We start from the raw sequence: 21,384 nt of genomic DNA on the forward strand, positions 1-21,384 counted from the left end.
GTGGGGGAAACCGGAGCACCCGAAGGAAACCCAAGCAAATGCGGGGAGAACATGCAAACTCCACACAGAAATGCCAACTGACCCAGCTGAAGCTCGAACCAGCCGACCTTCTTGCTGTGAGGCGACAGCACTACCTACTGCGCCACTGCATTGCCTTTATCAGGTAACACTCCAAAGTAATTTAAAATTTCACTTTGTGAGTCGTTCTTTTTAAGAGATTGTCGTGGTTGTTGCAGCTACTAAATCATATTGAGAGGAAAAGAAAAAACGTTTGAAAGTCCAGAAAACTTGCAACCTTAAAAAGCTCCACAGACTATTAAACTTAAATAGTCTACTGTTGCACAAGCGTGTGAGCAATTTAGTGACTTTTCCACATCTACCATTATCTAGTATAGATAGACCGTTACTGATGATATTACCGTTTAGGGCACCACCAGTATTTCGGAGCCATAGTACTGCGATACTACCTTAGTAACAGTAAACTGCGTACTGGTAAACCCTATTTTACACAAGTTTAAAAACATGTTCTTCACATTCAAGTAAATGTATTTAACTCTAAAAATGCATATTAACATGTCAAGTGAACCTGAGGAACATATTAAAACACTGATAATTAAAAAAATCTCCTTTAATGACCCTTTTAAGAATGGACTTTTTGCCTAATTCCATACGTTTTCCACTGCTGTCACACGACCAATAACATCCTCCCAAACACGCCCCATAATCAAAACCCTCATGTGTTCATGATTCTTCATAATCCGCCGAATCACCCTGACATCCCTTTTGCGCTTTTTCTCCCCCCACCCAAAAAAAATAAAAAATTCTCAGCGAATCTCCCCGTGAGCTTGGAGCAAACATCTCGGGAGTGTTTTCCACCGCTTGTGCTATTGAGGCTAAACAATTTCACTGCACTAATTGGCCAATGTCAGGCGTGACACTAGGATAAACAAACGCTGCTCAGGAAAACTGAGACAAATGTTGGCTAATTAAACTGATGGGGAGAGAGAGAGGAAAAAAAAGCTGACAAAAAATTAGAAAAGAGGAAGGGAAAAAAATATAAATCCCACCATGTGAGGCAGGCCTCATATTCTCAAACGTCTCTGCTCCTCTAATTAGTCTTTATTTGGCAAACGGGAGAATGAAATAAATATAACAGCGAGGTAAATAAATAAAAGCGTTTGAGCGGCAAAAGTCAAAACGATTTGGCGGCGTTTCGCGACCTTTGAAACAGGACAAAACGGCTTGTTTTGGGTACTTCAGCGAAGGCCTCAGATGTACCAGACTTCGCCTTCTCTTCGTCATCGCACTCCCGGTTTAATCGCTTCTGTCAATTTGTTGCTCTCCGTCTCGTTTTGGGAAATAAACAGACGACGGACCTTGACTTTGTTTGCGTTGGACTTTGAGATGCGCTGGCACTCGCAAAATGCATTCCTGTTACCTCGCTTTCTAAATCATTTCTCGGTCTCTCCTTTCACAATCTTTCATGCTGTCTCTCTCTCAATTCCTGGTTTTACCACCCCCGCTCATGTCACTGGATGTTTATAGGCTGTTGTTTTCGACGCTGATGACCATTGTCACACAGTGTTTCTATTACCCATCTGCCCTGATGGATGGCCTCTCTCTGCGCTCATGCTGATACGGGTGTCCTTGATCAGCGGAGGAAGGGAAAGATGGAGAAGGAGGAGGAAGGGGGGGGTTGTCTGAGGTGGGGTTGGCACTACCTGTCCATCCGTTGGTCTCGGCAGACTGCAAACTTCAGGCGCGACACGTGTAGATCAGCCCACTTCCAGACACGCCGCTTGTAAATTGGGCTGCTGCCAGCTGAGGTGGGTGTGGACGTAGAGTCCCTTTCGCTGGTTAATTGGCAACCAGCAGGACTGTCTGCTCAGGACAGAGCTGTCTTTGCTCTACAGCTGTGTCGACGGAGACCGCGGGACAATGGAGATGTAAATGGGACGGAGCTTTAATTAAAGACATAAGTTGCGTGTCTTTCTCTGCTGCACTTCTGGATTTCGTGAACATCTGCAGAAGTTGTTTTTGTTTGGAGGACAGATGTAAATAGAAGAGTGCTGATCCAAGTTTGGAGGAGTAAAGTGATTCAAACCATACTTGTTCTTTAAAAAGTATCATGAGCCAGTGTTTAACGGATAAAAAAATAAAACGTGTCCTAGCAGAAAATTAGAAAATCTATATTTTCTTACACACACATGAAGAATATCTATATACAGTCTTCAGCATAACTGAGTACAGCCCATTTTTAAAATTAATATTTTGATCCATTTCTCAGTGAATATAGGCAATGCATTTTGATATTTTTCAATAAAACAGATTTATTAAACTGATATATTTATTCAAATAATTGTTAGTCACCAATCATCTTTAGAAATTGAAAGACAATACAAAAAAGTCAAGCAAAATATTGCAGCCTACAAAATTACAAAACAATTTTTTTATTTATCTGCTTCTTTTGATTTTTCCCCCTTTTAAAAATTGTATTTAGTATTTTTTTTAATAACATGAATTTGTGTGTACTAATTTTTGGAGTGTTATTGTAAGTTATTTTGTTAGATGAGCTCCAGATTTGGCTTCAGTACTGACTAATCTAATATATATGTACAAATATAATATTGCATAGTGTCCTATTAAAAAAATATTAATTTAAAAGATGGATTTGTGAGGGTTGTACTCATACATGTCTTAAGTTGTTGGAGATTTTGAATACTGAATGAAAAGCCTGTTTCCTAAACGGATTCTATACATGCCATTTGAAGAGAAGTGAAAGTCTGGGTTCTGGGTGCGTCTTTCATCGAACATATATGCATACTACTAATAATAATAAAATCTAAAGATGCCGATCTTGGTATATTTTTTATAAACAATTCATTTTTTTCCTAAATGAGCAAAAAAAAGTTGGGAAAGCAATCGAAAGCTTTCATTATAGATGTGAGCATTTTTAAAGCGACACCTCTGTCTGTTTATTGTAATGAAATGGAAAATCAAAATAAATCAAGTTTATAAAGTTGTTTTAGATTTTTATTTTATGCCAAAAATCATTAGAATATTGAATAAAGATCATGTTTCCTGAAGACATTTTATAAATTTATAATATATATATATATATATATATATATATATATATATATATATATATATATATATATATATATATATATATATATATATATATAAACCTAATGTTTGATTAGTAATATGCATTGCTAAGGCCTTTTTTTAGACAACATTTATTAAATACAGATATACTCATTATTTTAATGAACTACCAAGCTTAGCTATTCTTGACACAAGCTAAAGGGACAATAGAATCAGAACTGTATATAGAATCTATACACAATTGAATCTATACACTGGAAAAAAAATGCTGAGTTACACACAATTCCTTTTTTTGTCCCAAAACATAAAACGATTAAGTTAGCTTATTTGTTGTTACAAATTTAAGTGGATTTAACATTAAACCATTACGAAAAAAAATAAATAGTTGATTCAGTTCATTTTAAATAAAGAGTTTGAACAAGCAGCAATTTTTTTGAGTGTATCTAGACCTATTATCAGCATTTTACAGATGCTGATATATATATATATATATATATATATATATATATATATATATATATATATATATATATATATATATATATATATATATATATACATATATATATATATCAGGCTGTGAAGATCACTGAAAGAAATCAGATCTTAAACTTGGTGATTTTATAATGGAAAGACAGTTCACCGGAAGCGCTGAGGCTGGCTGGCTGAAATTAAACGTGCATATACCTCATTGTACCTACAAATAAAGTGTGACCAAGAAATATGTTATTGTGAGAACACAATAATAACATTAGAACAGTTCAGATGCAAAAACCTTAGTGCCATTTGATTTTTTTTTCTGAAATGAGCCTTTTTCTCAGTCTCCTTTGTTAATGTTCTTTCAATTTAAAAGCAATGAAAAGAACCTATATTTGCTATTACAGTGAAATTACTGCACCTACAAGAAAAAATTAAGCACCTAGATGGTTTTGCATCTGAATTTTAACTTTAGAGAGTTAAGAAATCAATATTTGGTGAAATAATAACAATTAATATTTAAAAAAATATGGACAATGTAATTGTTTGAAAAGTAGAAAAAAGTTTTATAGACTGAAATAAATTATTACATTTATTTAATAAATTTATATTTATTTATTCAATTTATATTATAATGATTTTACTCAAACCCATAACTCATAAATCCAAAGGTTTTATTAAATCTAGATAAACTCATTATTTTTAAGTGGTCTCTTATTTATTAATACATACACAATTACTATATTTTCTAATATATATTAATAGTAAACTACCTAGTTTAGCCATTCTAGACAAAGACTAAAGGAACAATAGAATCAGAATCAGATTATATCAGAATTTTTTTATCAGCACACTGTTAAAAAAAAAGCTTGGTTCAACACAATTCCTTTATTTTGTCCTAACACAAATCGATTCAGCTTGAACATAAAACCATTAAATTGTCAAAAACCCTCAAGAATTGTGTTGATTAAGCTAGTACTTTGAACAAGCAAATTTTGTGTGTGTGTGTGTGTGTGTGTGTGTGTGTGTGTGTGTGTGTGTGTGTGTGTGTGTGTGTGTGTATATCTAGATATAAACTGTAAAAAAAAAAATAAAAAAATTCCTGCATTCCACGATTCCTTTATGTTGTGCCAACACATATTATGTAAGCTTAATTTATTATTATTATTTTTTTTACAAATTTAAGCAGATAGAACATAAAACAATTACCCCCCCCCCCAAAACAAAAACCTCAAGAATTGTGTTGATTCAGCTCATTTTAAATATGTAGCATGAACAAGCGGTAAAATCTTTTTTGAGTGTATCTAGTTCTAAACTGTAAAAAATGTTGTTGTCCCAAAACAAATTGATTAAAAAAGTTTTTTTTTTTTTTTTTTTTTACAAATTTAAGTGGATTGATTATGACAATTACATTGCCCCCCCCCCCAAAAAAAAAAAAAAAACTTCTAGAATTGTGTTGATTCAGCTCATTTTAAATAAGTAGTTTGAACAAGCAGCAAAAATCATGTTTTTAAATGCGAATCTAGACCTAAACTGTAAATTCTGCATTCCACAGTTCCTTCATATTATGCCAAAACAAATCAATCAAGTTTGCTTAATTGTTTTTACACATTTAAGTAGATTAAACATAAAACAATTAAGTTGTCCCCAAAAAACTCAAGAACTGTGTTGATTCAGCTCATTCTATAAGCCATAACATTTCAACATAATCTACATTACACAGACATCCATCACCAGTTCATCTCGTTTTACACTATTTTAAATGTCACATTTTTAAGATGCACCTCAGATTACCACATAAACATGTCTTAATCTTCTGATGAACGCAAGACTGTCCAAAGCGAACCACACTTATTTGAAGCACAGCATTAAAAAGGGGGTTAAAAAAGACGAATGGCTAAAATGAGGTCACTTTAAAAAATGGATTGCGCTCCATATGTGAAGTCCTTTTGAGTGTGTTTGGCTGTTTCATCTCTGATAAGAGTCATATTAATGATATTCTGTGTGGGAACAATGATAGCAGCGATTTGCCTCAGCATTGTCATTTACTGATTGATTATCCCGTGATTTATGTTTTAATATAAAGAGAGGAGGGGGGGGACACAGCAGAGCACATAATACAATATCCACAGTTAAAATAACTTAACAAGCTGGAGGCAGAGGACTAAAAAAAACAGAATGAAATTTTCAAATGGATAGAGCAGCTTATCAGTTCTGACCCCTCTATATGTATGTGTACACGAATAAGAGACGGCGAGAAAGCAGGAGATTGAGTGCGTTTCCTCTGTAGACAGTAGGCTGATGATGAATTTTTAAACAGATCACACTGATAATTGTATTTCATATCTGTCAGTGACGAGGAGACTGGCCACTGAGATGCTATTTATGTCAGCGCACCTCGCTCGGTACAGCCCTCAATAAAACTCAAATCACGAGGGAGATTGTTAAGTCTTCCGCGAGAATTATTAAATCGAAGGAAAATTTATGGCTGACACTTTATAACAATTAATCAAGAGATGTTGATTAATAAAGTTATCCTCCTCCTCCGCCGTTACAGGCGACGCGGCCGTCGTCACAGATTTGCTTTTGTCGTTTTCTCTGATTAATGCGGCCCTCTTTCTTTGGGCCGAAGCACTGCAAACGGTTCTACCTGTTAACCTTGAGGAAATATCGCAATGAGTGTGGTTACACAGAGCGAAGGGGATCATGTGGGACTGGCTGAAAGAAAAAAAAAAAACAAGAAAAAAAAATAAAAATGGAGATTTTGGAGAAATGTCACCCAGCCAACCTTGTCACTGTGATTAGGCTGCTGTGATTAATTAGTTTAGTAAGATTGAGCAATTAGGTCAGAAATGTGTAAATGTGTGCAGGACATACATATACATACAATAACTACTTGCTTAAAAAAATGATATATATATATATATATATATATATATATATATATATACACACACACACACACACACACACACACACACACACACACACACACACACATATATATACACATATATATATATACATATATATATATATATATATATATATATATATATATATATATATATATATATATATATACACACACATATATATATACATCTGTCAAGTAAGTGGCGGTTCATTCTGCTGTGGTAACCCCTAATAAACCAGGGACTAAGCAGAAGTAAAATGAATGAATCAAATCTGTCAAGTGCATTAATCAATAACATTAACATTGACATTAATTAAATCTTAACAATCTATTGTCATTTCTGATATTTGGGATTTGGATTTTTTTTTTTTCATATTTCACTGCTACATTGAAAACTTCTGATTGGTTCTTGGGATATAGCGGCTTTTGCTGTGAAAAGAAAGTGGCGTTTAGCGGCTTTTGCCAACAAACTGTTAATTCTGAATGCGCTGACGCTGGGATTTAGATGATTTCAAACAAAACTATTTGATGAATATCTAGTAAGTTTACTCTACTAAGCATTTACTCAATAACATCATCTCATTTTTGGCAGAAATGGCATTTAGCGGCTTTTGCATCTGAACTCTTCATATATATATATATATATATATATATATATATATATATATATATATATATATATATATATATATATATATATAAATTAGAAGTCAAAATTATTAGTCCCCCTTTGTTTTAAATATTTCCTAAATTATGTTTAACAGAGCAAGTAAATTTTCACAGTATGTCTGATAATAATTTTGTCTTCTGGAAAAAGTCTTACATGTTTTATTTCGGCTAGAATAAAAGCAGTTTTTAGTAAAAAAAGAAAAAAAAAATTTGTTTTAGGGACAAAATTATTAGCCCCTTTAAGCAATTTTTTCCTTGATAGTCCATAGAACAAACCATAATAACTTGTTTAATTAATTACCCTAATTTGCCTAGTTAACCTACCTAGTTAAGTGTCTTGAAAAATATTTAGTCAAATATTATTTACTGTCATCATGGCAAAGATAAAATAAACCAGTTATTAGAAATGAGTTATTAAAACTATTATGTTTTGAAATGTGTTGAAAAAATATCTCTGTTAAACAGACATTAAGGAAAACATTAAATATGGGGGAGATTATTAATGTAATATTTTCAATGTTTAGATGCTAATTATTTCATATTATTTGCATTTAAAAATATATATTGTAAACTAAATTATGTATAATACATAATGTTCCAAATTGCATTTATAATTCATCAAATCAAAATTTGTTATATATATGATACAAAATTTTAAATATTACATTGTCAATTTTGTGTTGTGCATAATTTACCTGCAATGTATTTTAAATATATCGTTGTTATTTATGTATTATTATTTTTTATATTTATACTGCCAATTATAATTCTATAATGATATGTATAATTCATTTATAAATGCTCAGATGTTCAGAATATATATAAAAAAAATAATTACATAAATGTTTTTGTTAAACAAACATTTTCATGTTGTAAATTGTATTATTCAATTTAAATTGTAAAGGTATTAATGACACATTATTGAAAAAATACTTATTTAAAATACTATAATACAAATGATTATATATTAATTTACTAAAATAAGGGTGTCATGATGGTGCTTTGGGTAGCACAAACGCCTCACAGCAAGAAGGTCGCTGGTTCGAGCCTTGGCTGGGTTAGTTGGTCTTTCTGTGTGGAGTTTGCATGTTCTCCTCATGTTGGCGTGGGTTTCCTCCAGGTGCTCTGGTTTCCCCCACAAGTTCAAAGACATGCTCAATAGATGAATTGGGTAAGCTAAATTGTCCATAGTGTGTGTGTGTGTGTGTGTGTGTGTGTGTGTGGGTGTTTCCCAGAGATGGGTTGCAGCTGGAAGGGTATCCGCTGCATAAAACATATGCTGGATAAATTGGCGGTTTATTCTGCTGTGGTGACCCCAGATTAATAAAGGCACTAAGCCGAAAAGAAAATGAATGAATGCATTTCTAAAAATAAAACATTAAAATTAATTTAAAAAAGTATTGTGCATTAAGTCACATAACATTTATTAAATAAATTACTATAATTACATAAATTATTTATAAATAAAAATAAAGTACCATATTCAAAATTGTCCTATTCAAAAAAGTTCTTAAGTGCAGTATTGAATGAAGGAAGAATTTATTTACCAAGACCTCAAAGAAAGAGAAAAAAAGCAGGGAAATGTCCACCATGTAACCTGGCACAAAAAGCACTCTCTCATTGAGAAGAGAAGTGCAGTGTGTGAACGTTTGCTGGATGTTTCAGGGTGGAGCAGGGCCATATTGGTCTGATTTGCTGATTTAGCCTTGAGTCTATCGTCATCATTTGCTCCTCAGCAAAGGCCAGCCAGAACCAGACGAGGCTTTCGGCAAGACACGGACTCCCTTCAGCCTCCTGCCACAGCGTTAGGCAGGAAAACCTAACACCCGGATCAAAGAAAGCCCGACTTTATAGGGCTGTGTGTCTGAATCGAATTATTTCTGGCTAAGAGAGTGAAGGTGTTCAGTTTGGGAGAGACATTGGGACTGAAATGGTGCGTATACGGAGTCTCGTTGGTGTTACATAAACCAAAACCCCTACATAAACACCTCCTGACTGCTGAATTGTGTTTTGATAGGCAGCCGTCTCAGCTTAAGTAAACACAAATGGCAGGTTTTGGCTGCGAGATGTGGCCTACGTTTGCTAGGCGAGATGTTTCTGGTTATGTTTATCAGATCATTTTACTAAAGACTCCAAAGATAGTTTCCCCCCATGTATTTTTAGTTAAAAAAACACATCTATTTGAATGGTCTCGAATGGGTCGTGTTATCATAACAGCTCGGCATCGAGCGGGATATTTCAGCCGGTCAATGGAGAGAAAAAAAAAAAAGAGGAAAACATTTCTTGTTGTTCTTATTAATGCTTTTAGATCTTTTATAAAAACAAACACATTTCCAGTAAGCGTCAGAAGTAGAGCGCTCTTGAGCAGCTTTAGGGGGCTGTTTTTCTCTTTGTTGCATCAGTAGTGAGAAGAGATCGCTCTCTAACTCAAACCCTCAGGCTATGAGTTTGACTGAAGCGGAAAAACAAAAAAAAAAAACATCCTATTTTGTTTCTCTTAAAAACCATACATTATCAAAGGCGTCTCATGCATGTCTTTGATCTAAAACGGTTACATCTTAATAATTACGCTTCGGAAGTATATGAAAGAGCCAAATGTTTCCTTTTTCATTCCGGTAGCGCTCGAAATTGTTCAGCATCTTCCTGAAAATAAGACCTGGGGAGCAAACAAACAAACAAATAAATAAATAAAATCCGACAGAACCGCGCTGCTGTATTATTTAATGACAAGATGTGGTAAGAGGGAAAAATATCCATTTAAAAAAAAAAAACAACTGAATATAAATCACGCATTGCACGCAGCTTTCGTGTCCCATCTCGCTCTTTGCACTGTTCTTTCACTTTTTATAACAATTCATCCAATCAATAAAATGCTGAGAGAGACGTTTCCCGTAATCCTATATGCTTAAATATGACTCCACTAGTTTATCTCTTCTGCTTTTTTCTGGCCACTCTCTTCTGCGGAAAATGATGTTTTTACCGAACATTTCCCTTTGCAACCAATCAAAGAGGTGCAGTCAGTGGTAATGAAACAGGAAAACATTTCAGCACTCCTCTCTCCTCTTTAATGGCTGAAAAATGCTAATTGGAAGAAGACCGCATGTGTCAAAGAAAACAAAAGAGGTGGTATGGCAGGCAGCGGGACTCATGTTGGAGGATGGTATTTTGAAATGTGAAATGTGTCACTTAACTCCTGCTGAAACGCACGGCTTTGGAGGGGTGCATCGAGGAACGGAAGCCCCTCCTGAACGTGGAGGTGCAGCGGAGCAGGAAGAGACGTTTATGAGGTAATAACCAGATGCAGTCGCATAGACTATGAAAATCTGCTGGAAGAAAGCTTGTAGGTGACTACGTACTGATTCGGTCATTCTTACAATGTCGTAGAGATTGGTTTTCATTCGTGTGACTTGTTGCACACATACAAATATAGCATATCAGACTAAATAAAAAGAAATAAACTAAATAAACTAAACTTAAAAATATATTTGCTGTTTGTTCAAACTACTTATTTAAAATGAGGTGAAACAACACAAGTTTTTTTGCGAGACAACTTGATTGTTTTGTGTTCAGTCTACTTAAAATTGTAAAAACCGTTAAGTTAACTTATTTGATTTGCGTTTGGATGACATAAATGGATTGTGTGAAACCCAGCATTTTTTTAACAGTGTAAATAAAGAATAATCAAAGAGAGAGTTCAAACAGCAAATTTAAAATGAGCTGGAACAACAATTCTTGAGGATTTTTTTTGGGACAACAGTTGTTTTATGTTCAGTCCACTTAAAATAGTAAAAAAAAACAAAAAACATTAAGTTAACATACTTGATTTGTGTTTGAACGATATGAAGGGATTGTGTTGGAACCCAGTTTTGTTTTTAAAGCATAAACAACATAGTATAATCAAAGACAGAGTTCAAACATCTTATTTAAAATGAGCGGAAAACAACAGTAATTGAGGGATTTTTTGGGACATCGTAATTATATTATGTTCAATCCACTTAAAATTGTAAAATTCATTAAGTTAACTTAATTGACTTGCGTTTGGAAGGCATGACAGGATTGTGTGAAACCCAGCATTTTTTATAGTGTAAATAAAGTATAATTAAAGAGATAATTCAAAAAACGTATTTAAAATGAGCTGAAAAAACACAATTATCAAGGAATCTTTGGAACATCTTCATTTTTTTATGTTCAATCCACTTAAAATTGTAAAAAAAACATTAAGTTAACATAATCTATATGGAACCTACTCATTTTTTTATAATGGAAATCAAAGAGATAGTTTAAACTACTTATTTAAAATGGGCTGAAACAACAATTTTTGAGTTTTTTTTTAGACATCTTAATGATTTTTACAATAAAAAAAAAAAGGCATCTTAATTATGTTCAATTCAGTTAAAATTGTAAAATTACATTAAATTAACTTAATTGATTTGCGTTTGGACAACATAAAGTGATTGTGTGGAACCCAGCATTTTATACAGTGTAAATAAATAATATTCTAAGAGATGGTTCACCTAAAATAATGAAAACATTGTCACAATGTACTCATATTTTGCTTGTTTCGAACCTTTTTGAGTTTCTTCTGTTTAACACAGAATAGGTTATTTTGAATATTGTTGGAAACCTAAAACCCATAGCTTTTGTTTTTCTACTACGCTGTAGAAAATGCTGGGTTCCACACAATCAATTTGTGTTGCAAAACCACAAAAAGTTAATTAAGTTAACTTATTAGTTTTTACAAATTTAAGTAAACTGAACATAAAACAAATAAGTTGCCCCTTAAAAAGAAAAGAAAGAATTGTGTTGTTTTAGCTCATTTTAAATAAGTAGTTTGAACAAACAGCAAACATCATTTGGGGGTACGTAGTAAAAGAGTTTCACACAATCAATTTGTGTTAAAGAAACATGAAAAAATGAAATAAATTTAAGTACACTGAACATAAAACAATCAAGTTGTCCCAAAAAATCCCACAAGAATTGAACATACAACAAACATAATTTTTTTAGTGTATTGACGTCAGTGTTTACAGATTTTTTTTTTTTTTAGCTTTCTTTCATGTGTTCAACCGAAGAAAGAAACTCAAAGGTTTGAAATCGCTTAAGGGAGAGCAACTATTGAAAAAAAATCACATATTTGGGTGAACTATGTCTTTAAATTTCTAGTACAAAAACACAAAAAATACATTTCGCAAAAGTACAGCTATTTTGTATCTGTAATAAAGTTGAATTGTTAAACATCTTATTAGAAAACAGTTAAGGGAAGAAAAATAACTAAAATCGACAGATTCCACTGTGTGTCAGATTCTCAACTCAAATAAGTTTTGCGATCAGCATTTAGCGAAAGTACAAAAGTAATGAGTTACGTAAAGCAGTGTGATGGGCCTCCTTCCTCCAGAGAAAGGTGACATTTTAATTACCCTGCCTTATCTGATGGATTTCAAGATACTCTTCTCAGTAAAAGCCTTCTCTTTATTATTTTTTTCTATTATATATTCTTAGTTTTCGCCTGTCAATGACTGTACAAAATTCATTTGACCCAGTCGCTGATTGAAGCTGGAAGTTTTATGTAGTATAAAATAGTTTTTTTTTATCAAGAGCTTCAAATCTCCTCAGTTTGAGAAGTGTCTCCTGCTTTTATGACAAAAGGAAAATCTCTATGAAGGAATAATTGTGATAAAAAAAAAAAAAGATTTCTGACTTGACTAATATAAAACCTGCTCACTCTCTGTCTCTTTTATTTTTTTAAATACACTGTCATCCTATTAACAATTAAAAACTGATTTTATTTCAAACTTTAAATGATACAAAAAAGACAATTTCATCAACTATTGTTTATTTGCATTATTAAATAAATATCAAAACATTCAAACGATTTGAACGAACATTTATTAAATAAATAAAGACTAATGTACATACACAATATGACATTAAAAAAATAATTAATCAGAAGCTCCTAAATCAGCAACAACAACAGCTGATCAAGAGCTGTAATTGTAATACTAAATATATACTTCAACGTTTAAGTGATCGTAGAGATCCAGTAATATAATTTTAATAAACATAATTGCAGTAGTGGCATGTAAAATGGCTTTGATCATGATCGCAGATGTAAGGTTACACCACACAGCCGGTCTGGAGTATTATTACCGCTATTTGGATAGCCGTGTTGAGGTGAACAGTTATAATTTTAGCAATACTGACGTTAATACCCATACGATCATCACTATCAATAGCTGAACAGCTTCATTCGTTGTAAACAAATGAGAATTATTTAAAAGTGGTATTCGAAATGCAAGTTTTGCTGACCTCTGACCCGTGGACTGCAATATCGTCCTATTTGCAGAACAGCAACATCACCTACAAGACAAGAACAAGATTTTGGAAGCATAATCAATACGTGTGCATCACATGCGAGGTATAATACTTTCACAAGATTTACAGAGCAAACCTATTTCTGTAACCCCCACGGGGGAGATATGTTGCTGGAAATACGCTGGATCGTGTAATTGGTATTTATCTTGCCTGCTGGTTTTGTGAAATACATGATTATTAAAAAAAAGAATACTTGAAATGCAGACATTTGCATAAAACATAACGCAGATTTTTTAAAAAGAATGGTGTAATTGCTTGTAAATGTTTCTTTTTTAATGTGACTATTTACATGCCTGAAATGCACAGTCTGGGATTATAATTCATGTACACACACACACACGACAACAGTATGATCAAATCCTTTTTTTTTTTTTTTTACACACTTTTTTTTGACATTTTGACAGTCTAGAGTACATCTACTCAAAAATACAACAGCGACAGCGTGCTATGTTATTGTTTATAAACCTTCAGATCTCGCCATACATATCTGCGGACACATATGACGGCATCCCGCCTCGTGTAGCGTGTGGGCAATTTGGATCATAATTTGTTGATGTGATGTGACATGCTACACATAAAAAAAATAAGTACTTCAAAGACTATCACCTCAAATCTCCCTCGGTTTTTCAGTTCCAGTCTTGTACCATCCGTCTGCGATCCCTTAAGCAGACAGCCTCATATTGAGACATACTTCCACAACATATAATGTGCGTTATAGCATGTCCTGGTATTTTAATGCAAATAGGGCCATTTTAATCTATAGCAAATAGAAGATCAGACTGAAAAGCGTATAAATTTGAGGGTATTTTCAAATCTATTTGCTGTCAGTCATTATAAAGTATCAGCACATGAACATACAGATACTATAATATACAGTACATAATCCCATCTATGATAAGAACTTAAATACTTTAGGCTGGTAATTTAATAATGTAAACAGATTTCCAAATGCATTAAGTGCAGGACGATTCATTTTATTTTCCTTTTTCACACAATATACTTAAATGCTCACATCACCTCCAGTCATTCAGTTAAAAAAAAAAAAAGAAACACAGAACTTACGAGGGAAAGACAAACACAAGTATTTCTCCCATTGGAGCTCTAACTAGAACTGTAAGGCTGAAAATGGCACAGTTCAGATGCCACGCGAACCTTTCAAAGTGCGTTGGCATTGCATCTTGAGCTTTACGCTTGTGCTTGCATGGCATACCTTCAGGCATGGCCTTTTACAAAAGAATACGATGTTCTACACCGAATAAGATGATAGGTACACACAAACATTTATACATTATATATGGATAACAATTCCCAAAACACACATAAAACAAACACACACACACACACACACACTAGCATACGCCAAGCTGTCAACACTAACTAATGCTCACTACCAAAATTTGTGTTGCCAATGATTTGTGCTGGCACATAATAATAGAAATATAAATTGCATAAATAAATGGGTTGCTTTGTTATTTTTTTCAAGATGCATCTACTATTTTAAGTCAAGTTTATTTCCGTAGCTCTTTATACAGTACAAGCTGTGTCAAAGCAGCTGTACAGAGATCAACAGGAAAAAAAGTACATTCTATTATGGAAACTAAACAATGGAGGCAATTCAGATTCTGCATTAAAGCAGCTCTAAAAGACAACAGTGTCATCATTTAGCTCAAGTGAGACATTATTATGTGTTGATTCAGTTCTATAACACATGGAAAAGCCTGTAATTATTTGTATTGTTATTAATATAAAATTATATGAGCACAGCTGGATAATTCACCATGCCTAAATAGACTCGTCTGGGTTTTTGGAGAATGAGATGAAACCCAGCAGGATCTGGATTTTTTCTTTTTCTTTTTTGAGGCATCATATTATTTTGTTTACCCTTACAATAACTGTAAATGTTACAGTGAACTTACAGTGAGCAACATATTTAAGATGTACTAATTTACTTGCTGTTTTTGTAAACACTTATAAGAATATGTTTAGTACTGTAAAGCTGTCTTAAATCTTTTTAGGGCACTTAAATACATTGAAGGGAACTTAATGACGATGTTACATATCATATGAAATGCTGCAAGAACTGCTCCAAACATAAACGAAGGGGGAAAACACTGACTTTAAAGTCTTATTATGATAGAGCTAATAATCCAATAGAGGCATTCATTTCGGGAGAGTGCGAGTGGATTTCCATGGGACAGAAACTGTCACGAGTGCACGAATTGAATCTACAAATGTGCTCTAATGCGATTTTCACGATGAAAATAAGAATCAACTAAATCGATCAAAATATAAAATAATAAATCTAACAGTCATTACTATCATTAGATGTAGAAAATACGATTTAATCAAAGTTGATGCCTGTTAGAAAACGCACAGAAATCTCTTTCCATCTCAAGATGACAGGCTAATTATGATTGTACCCTTCTTGCTGTAGGAGACCGAAAGAGATCTGTTGTTAACCCGCAAAAATCGCGGAAAACAGTAGCGTTTTAAGAAAACGAGGCTCGTGCCCTACAGCGGGAGCAATCTTGGCTTCTTTGAGCCCGATGAGTTTCTGATGGGAGATTGGTGACGTAAGAGCCATCAACAGCGACAGGCTGATCGAGGTAGTCGCGAGGATGGATAGATGGACAGATGTTGGGGCGGAACTTGGACATATTTCCACATTATTAGCCCCTACCGACAGGCGTACGGCATAAATGATCAGTTAGATTGCAACTGGCAGTGGCTCAAGGATGCGCAGAAGCGTCAAAGGTAAGAACATGATTTAAACGTCGCGAATAGAAATATCAAGGCTTTGGCGGTGGTGATGTATAATGTCCTAGCGCCCTGGCTTGTACATTTACACTGTACTAACAAATGTGTGCACTCACCGGGATGCGATATGCAAGGCGAAGCTCTCGCGTCGGTCCACAGGCTGAAATCCACCGCGTGCCGAACCCACCGCGCGACGAACAACCTTTAAAATCCGTTAGAAACATCAGGCGACCGGAGCGAGCCAAGGCCACCTCAAAAAAAAAAAAAAAAAAACCTCTCGTATTTCTCGCGTTCCCCTTCCCAGCGATTAAAAAAACACGCACACACCCACCCACTCGCCAACTTACAGAAAGAGTGGACATTGCGTCAACGCTCGTATAAAGACAAAAACAAAGTTGAGATTTAACTACGATTTTGGGGGCTGCCAGGTACACCGGTGACAACAAAGTACGGAAGAGCAGATATGCGGTGGATTTAATACGCTTCTTAACCTAATAGGATCCGAAATGTCTAACACCGTGGACACGTTATTTAATTTGTGGATGTTTTGCAATTGATGAATAAGTAATGTGTAAGCGTTGTAGGAAGCTTGTTACGGTCATACTCAACTTGTTTCAGGAGTCCCTCCCCTTCCCGTGCAAAGTGTTCACTTCCTAGTAAGGTGTAACGAATCAATCTAACTTCCAACTGTCCTTTTTTCGGCGATGGAAAAGGTCGCAATTGATTTCTTTTTATCGCTTGGACGCCTAAAATAGTTGTTCGCCTCTGCAAAAGTGCGCAAGAATGATAAACAAAACTGGCTAAAGGGGGGAAAGGACAGTGGAAGGATGAAAGAAATGTTATGTGCCTAAAATAAAAATGTTTAAAATATCAAAACCAAATGTTTACAGACGACAGCCCCTGCTTAAAGCGTTTGAATGTTTGCCCGCGACGTGACACTTGTTTTATTTTCACAAGAAAGCTGAAAAACAGTTGTGGCACATAATTGTAAACAGCGCTATTTTCTTAATGAAGCCGGGTAGTTTGAATGGACGACATATAAAACAAGTGATGTCTTCTCCAAAAAGGCAGTTCGTTGTCTTTCAAACGATCCTGTTTTGTGGGGAGGGAAAAAACAGAACAATTAAAAAGATTGACAGGTGGGTTTTCACTGTCAGAGTGACGCTCCGGAGGGGTGGAGTAAAGAGAGAGAGGCAGGAAAGGCAACTCGATGTGTCTGTCTATCAGTTGAGACTGTCTGAACCGCTCACGCATCCTGAACGCGCGATACATATTTCAGCGAAGAGACCGAGAACGCCGTTTCGCTCCTTGGAGTTTTTGTTTTTTCACAAAAAGAGTAATTAGTCCACGTTCGCTGCGAGAGAGTGTGTGTTTTTGTGTTTGTATATCGCTCTGTAGTAAACGCGTCACGCTCGCCCGAATCAACTGTCCACATGTTTCCCTGAGCATGGACGGACAGTGTGTTTGGTGAATATCGGGAGGAGCACGAGCAGAGACTCTCCACTGCGCGCGTGGGGAATTTAGTCCGTTGAAAATGCGCACTGAGCTCGAGCCCCGTTTGTGACTGACATTAACTGTCTCCTGTCTGCCTGTCTCTTCCCTGGGTTTTGTCCCGTTTTTAGGCTTTCCACCGAGCGCGAGGACGGAAATACAGTTGGACGGGCTCTCCATAACTGGAAGTTTCTTCCGTTTTGCTACAAACTATTGCCATAATCCAAGGAGAACCTAAGGAAGCGTTTTTCTGCGCCGTTAGACATGGACGGGAGATATATCTGTGATCTTGGCAATCATGCTCTGACTTCCAGTCATTAAACGTGTCGGCCAGATACACCTATATTTTCTTTTTATTTATTTGCAGGCGTTTTTAGTCTGTAAAAGCAATCTACAACCTCTCAAGACCTATTGACCCCTCTTAGACTTTGCATCGGCTCAAAGTGACTTTTTAAAGAGGTGGAATAAAGGGACTCTGAGGAGAAGAGGAGCGCCGTAAATACACACTTGTATTACATTTTTTAAAATTAATTCTTTTCCCCTGTCACTGGCATTTTGGTTCTGTATGAGAAGTCAAGTGGAGGGTGGGACGACAGCATGCCGCGGAGAAAGCAGCAAGCGCCGAGGCGATCTTCAGGTAAGCGGTGGAAACGTTTTGTTTACTAATAGCTTATCAGTGCGTAGGGTAAAATAAGTCATCCCTTAAACTTCATTGTCTTATTGTTTGACATGCTTAAAGTACATATTGACTTATTTTTTATATACATTTCCAATTATTTCAACTTTTAAAGCTTGTCAAAACAAATGTAATTTTCCAAGAATGCATCAATTTGTTTGTTAAAAACAACGCGAATAACTTTTTTTTTGAAGTTGTGCCAAATTAAAACTTCACAGTCCACCGTGGCCTATGTAGTCGAGTGAAAATGCAGTTTCAAAGTGCTCCAGTTCATCTATTTAGATGCGGATTGCCATCCTTGATTTGATGCTTGATTGATCGCCTGTCATGTGGCCGCCTTTGATCTATTCATTCCTGATAAACATCAGTAAATCATTCACCATGGAAACACGCATGCGCCTTTCGGCTGCAGCCACTCAAAGGACAACTTTTGCCCCCGTCGTGCGCGAAAATAGAGAAAGGAAAGAAGTTTTCGGCAGGGTTACACACCACTTTTTTTCGTCGTTCAAAGAGAAGGAGAGAAAAAGGGATAAGGGATTGCTGGGGCGTGTCGAGAGCACAAAATGTAGCAGAGAGAACATCTCTTCCCTGATAGATGTCACTGAGCAAGGCCTCTGTACTAAGATCTGTTTTCCTCTCAGCTCAATTTATTCATGTGAAATGTACCTGTGCTCTTTGATGTTACAAGGGAGCTGATTTCTTTTTTAATGAATCTTCTGTGAAGATCAAGAGAGCGGACCTTTGATTTGTAATGCACGCTGTTGGATTTCTTTTTGTGTGACTAAACATAAAAATAGTGATTATATTATACACCATTTTGTTGTATTGTATTGAGGGAGTTCCACTTTGCCCTTTCGCCTGTCTTTTTTTTTTTTTTCATTCCTTCGTTTTTTTCCCTCATTTAATCTCTGTGACTAACAGGTCCATTCTCTTCCGAATGAAGGCTCTCTTTCAAGTTCAAGCATCAGCAGTCACAGATCTGCAGAATTAGGCCCTGATATTTGACTGATGAGGGAACAGCCGACATACTAGACACACTGCTGTTACCGAGGTCGACTTTATTAAGGGCTAACAAGCACAATACACAGTTGACGTTTCATTCTAACGTTTATTGTTCCTTCGTTTTTGCCTCTACCTTTCCGCTCAGCGGAATGAAATGGTATTTTTAAGGGATCATTTTGTCTCCCTGGCTGTATGGTGAGACTGACGTGGGGAGTTCGAAAGCTCACAGAGGTGAGATGGCGCCTGGTAATCTGACCTGGCAGCTCCTTCACAAAAACAAGCCATCAGCCCCCTCCACCTCAGCTGAATATTGATTTAATTTTCTCTATTCTGACAGGCATGTTCATCATTTGCTTTAATGGTCATTCAAAAGTTGGCAGGCAGAATGTTTCCGTTTTTCCCCGAGTCTGACACTTTTCCCCTCTCCATCAAAATAAAAATGTGAGGAATTATTGATCGAGTGAATAAAAAGAAATGTCGCTTAACGTAACAAGGTGATTTGTTTTTTGTTTTCTAAAACTTTTAAGTCGTTCAAGATGATTGTTCGAATTTGTGCTGTGCACTAGAAACACTTTCCACTTTCGTTCCACCGCTCCACTCTCCCGTTATGCTCCACCTCTTTTAACGGATGAGTTTGCTTGCTATCATTGCCATTGTTTGCTCTGAGTGATTTACATGCGTCGGCTGTGGGCTTAGGTCGTTTTGGTGCAGTGGGATCGGAGTGGCCCTCTCTGTGTTGGGCTGCTGCAGTCATTTGTATTTATTTGCTGGCTTTTCTCTGAAACAGACACAGGCCTCCCACGTAGAGCACAGACTGTGTCTGTGAGTTTGAGCTCTAGCAGAGAGGAGAGGAGCCAGGGGAGGACTCTGCGATGAATGCGGTATCTCTCCGCTGCTCCAGGTTTCATTTGGTTTTGTGTTTTCATAACCTCCCACACAGATACAGACATGCTCGGTTTGCGTCCATTCTACGCATCCCTGTCCTCTGGATAGCCATGACACCACCATGAGGTGGTTCACAGTATTTTAGCTGCTTTTGATTTATTTAAAGATCATTTTCAGCTTTTTTTTAAAATACTTTTTATTTTTTCAAAATACAATTTTGTAGCAATTTGATTGAATTTATTTTAGATTCACATTTGAGAAGCTGTTCTAAAAGGAAAAAAAAATACAAACACACTCAAAAGAAGAAAAATAAAACGTGAGGAGGGAGGAACTAGCAAGGGGAGTCATTAAAACGCATTCTGTCCTCAGCACCAGAGGCTTCTTAATTATCCGACATAAAGGTAAAGGTTCCTCTGCTGGCTTCATTAGGGAGGAACCCTAATTATCTGTGCTCCTGATGGATTTGTGACAGGCTCTAACGATTAAAGCTGACAAATTCAGCGAAGTGTCAGGTCTGCAGCTGCCTTGATGTAATCAAGTTGATATTATACAGTCCCTTTAGCCTGTAGTGCTGAATTAACTCAATTTTCTGGTGCAGGTGACAAATGGACTTTGCTACCTGACTAATCACGTCACCGTGGCAATGCTGCCTAATGACCTCAGTAATCCAGGCTCTTAACCGCACCGCTGGGCCCAGAAAGCATTTGAGGCAGCCAATCAGAACACCTCTGCTTTAGCCAATCGGGCTCGGTGCTCAAAAAACACGCCATCGCTCTGTCTCTGTTTTGATGGACGTACCACTGTTCTGTGTCATTGGTCACACTAGCGTTCAAGCTCTGAGTGTACCGACATACCATGCTCCTGCTGACAATAATCGCACCACCATGCTCACAAAATCTGAAAATACTGTCAGAATTTGAGGGCTGTAGAGAGGCTCACTTTGCTTAAGTCTCTAAGTGCAGCGTTACATACAAATCAGCCTGCGTTTACAGATTATTTTATGTGCAGTGCTGTTACAGCACTGTTA

The 21,384-nt window shown here is 35.8% G+C and overlaps 1 protein-coding gene and 1 long non-coding RNA gene across 3 annotated transcripts in view; one reads left to right on the plus strand and one right to left on the minus strand.

The window, feature by feature from the left end:
* Positions 1 to 21,384, plus strand: part of tshz1 (teashirt zinc finger homeobox 1) — a 147,799-nt gene that overhangs the window by 84,166 nt on the left and 42,249 nt on the right. Inside the window, exons 1-2 of one of the 2 annotated variants that reach the window (XM_068215044.2) lie at positions 16,150 to 16,300; positions 17,926 to 18,431. The exons of the other annotated variant lie outside the window; for it this stretch is intronic. Coding sequence (XP_068071145.1) covers positions 18,392 to 18,431 — 40 coding nt within the window. The 5' untranslated portion in view covers positions 16,150 to 16,300; positions 17,926 to 18,391. Of the gene's footprint in view, positions 1 to 16,149; positions 16,301 to 17,925; positions 18,432 to 21,384 lie in introns of those variants that run through there. 2 annotated transcript variants of the gene reach the window in all.
* On the minus strand, positions 12,988 to 16,936 carry LOC137488506 (uncharacterized). The gene is made up of 2 exons (XR_011007570.2): positions 16,420 to 16,936; positions 12,988 to 13,531 (listed from the first exon to the last, which is right to left on the minus strand). It is a non-coding gene; the product is annotated as an uncharacterized lncRNA (long non-coding RNA).

The sequence above is a fragment of the Danio rerio genome, chromosome 19 (assembly GCF_049306965.1).
Source record: "Danio rerio strain Tuebingen ecotype United States chromosome 19, GRCz12tu, whole genome shotgun sequence".
Classification (NCBI taxonomy): domain Eukaryota; kingdom Metazoa; phylum Chordata; class Actinopteri; order Cypriniformes; family Danionidae; genus Danio; species Danio rerio.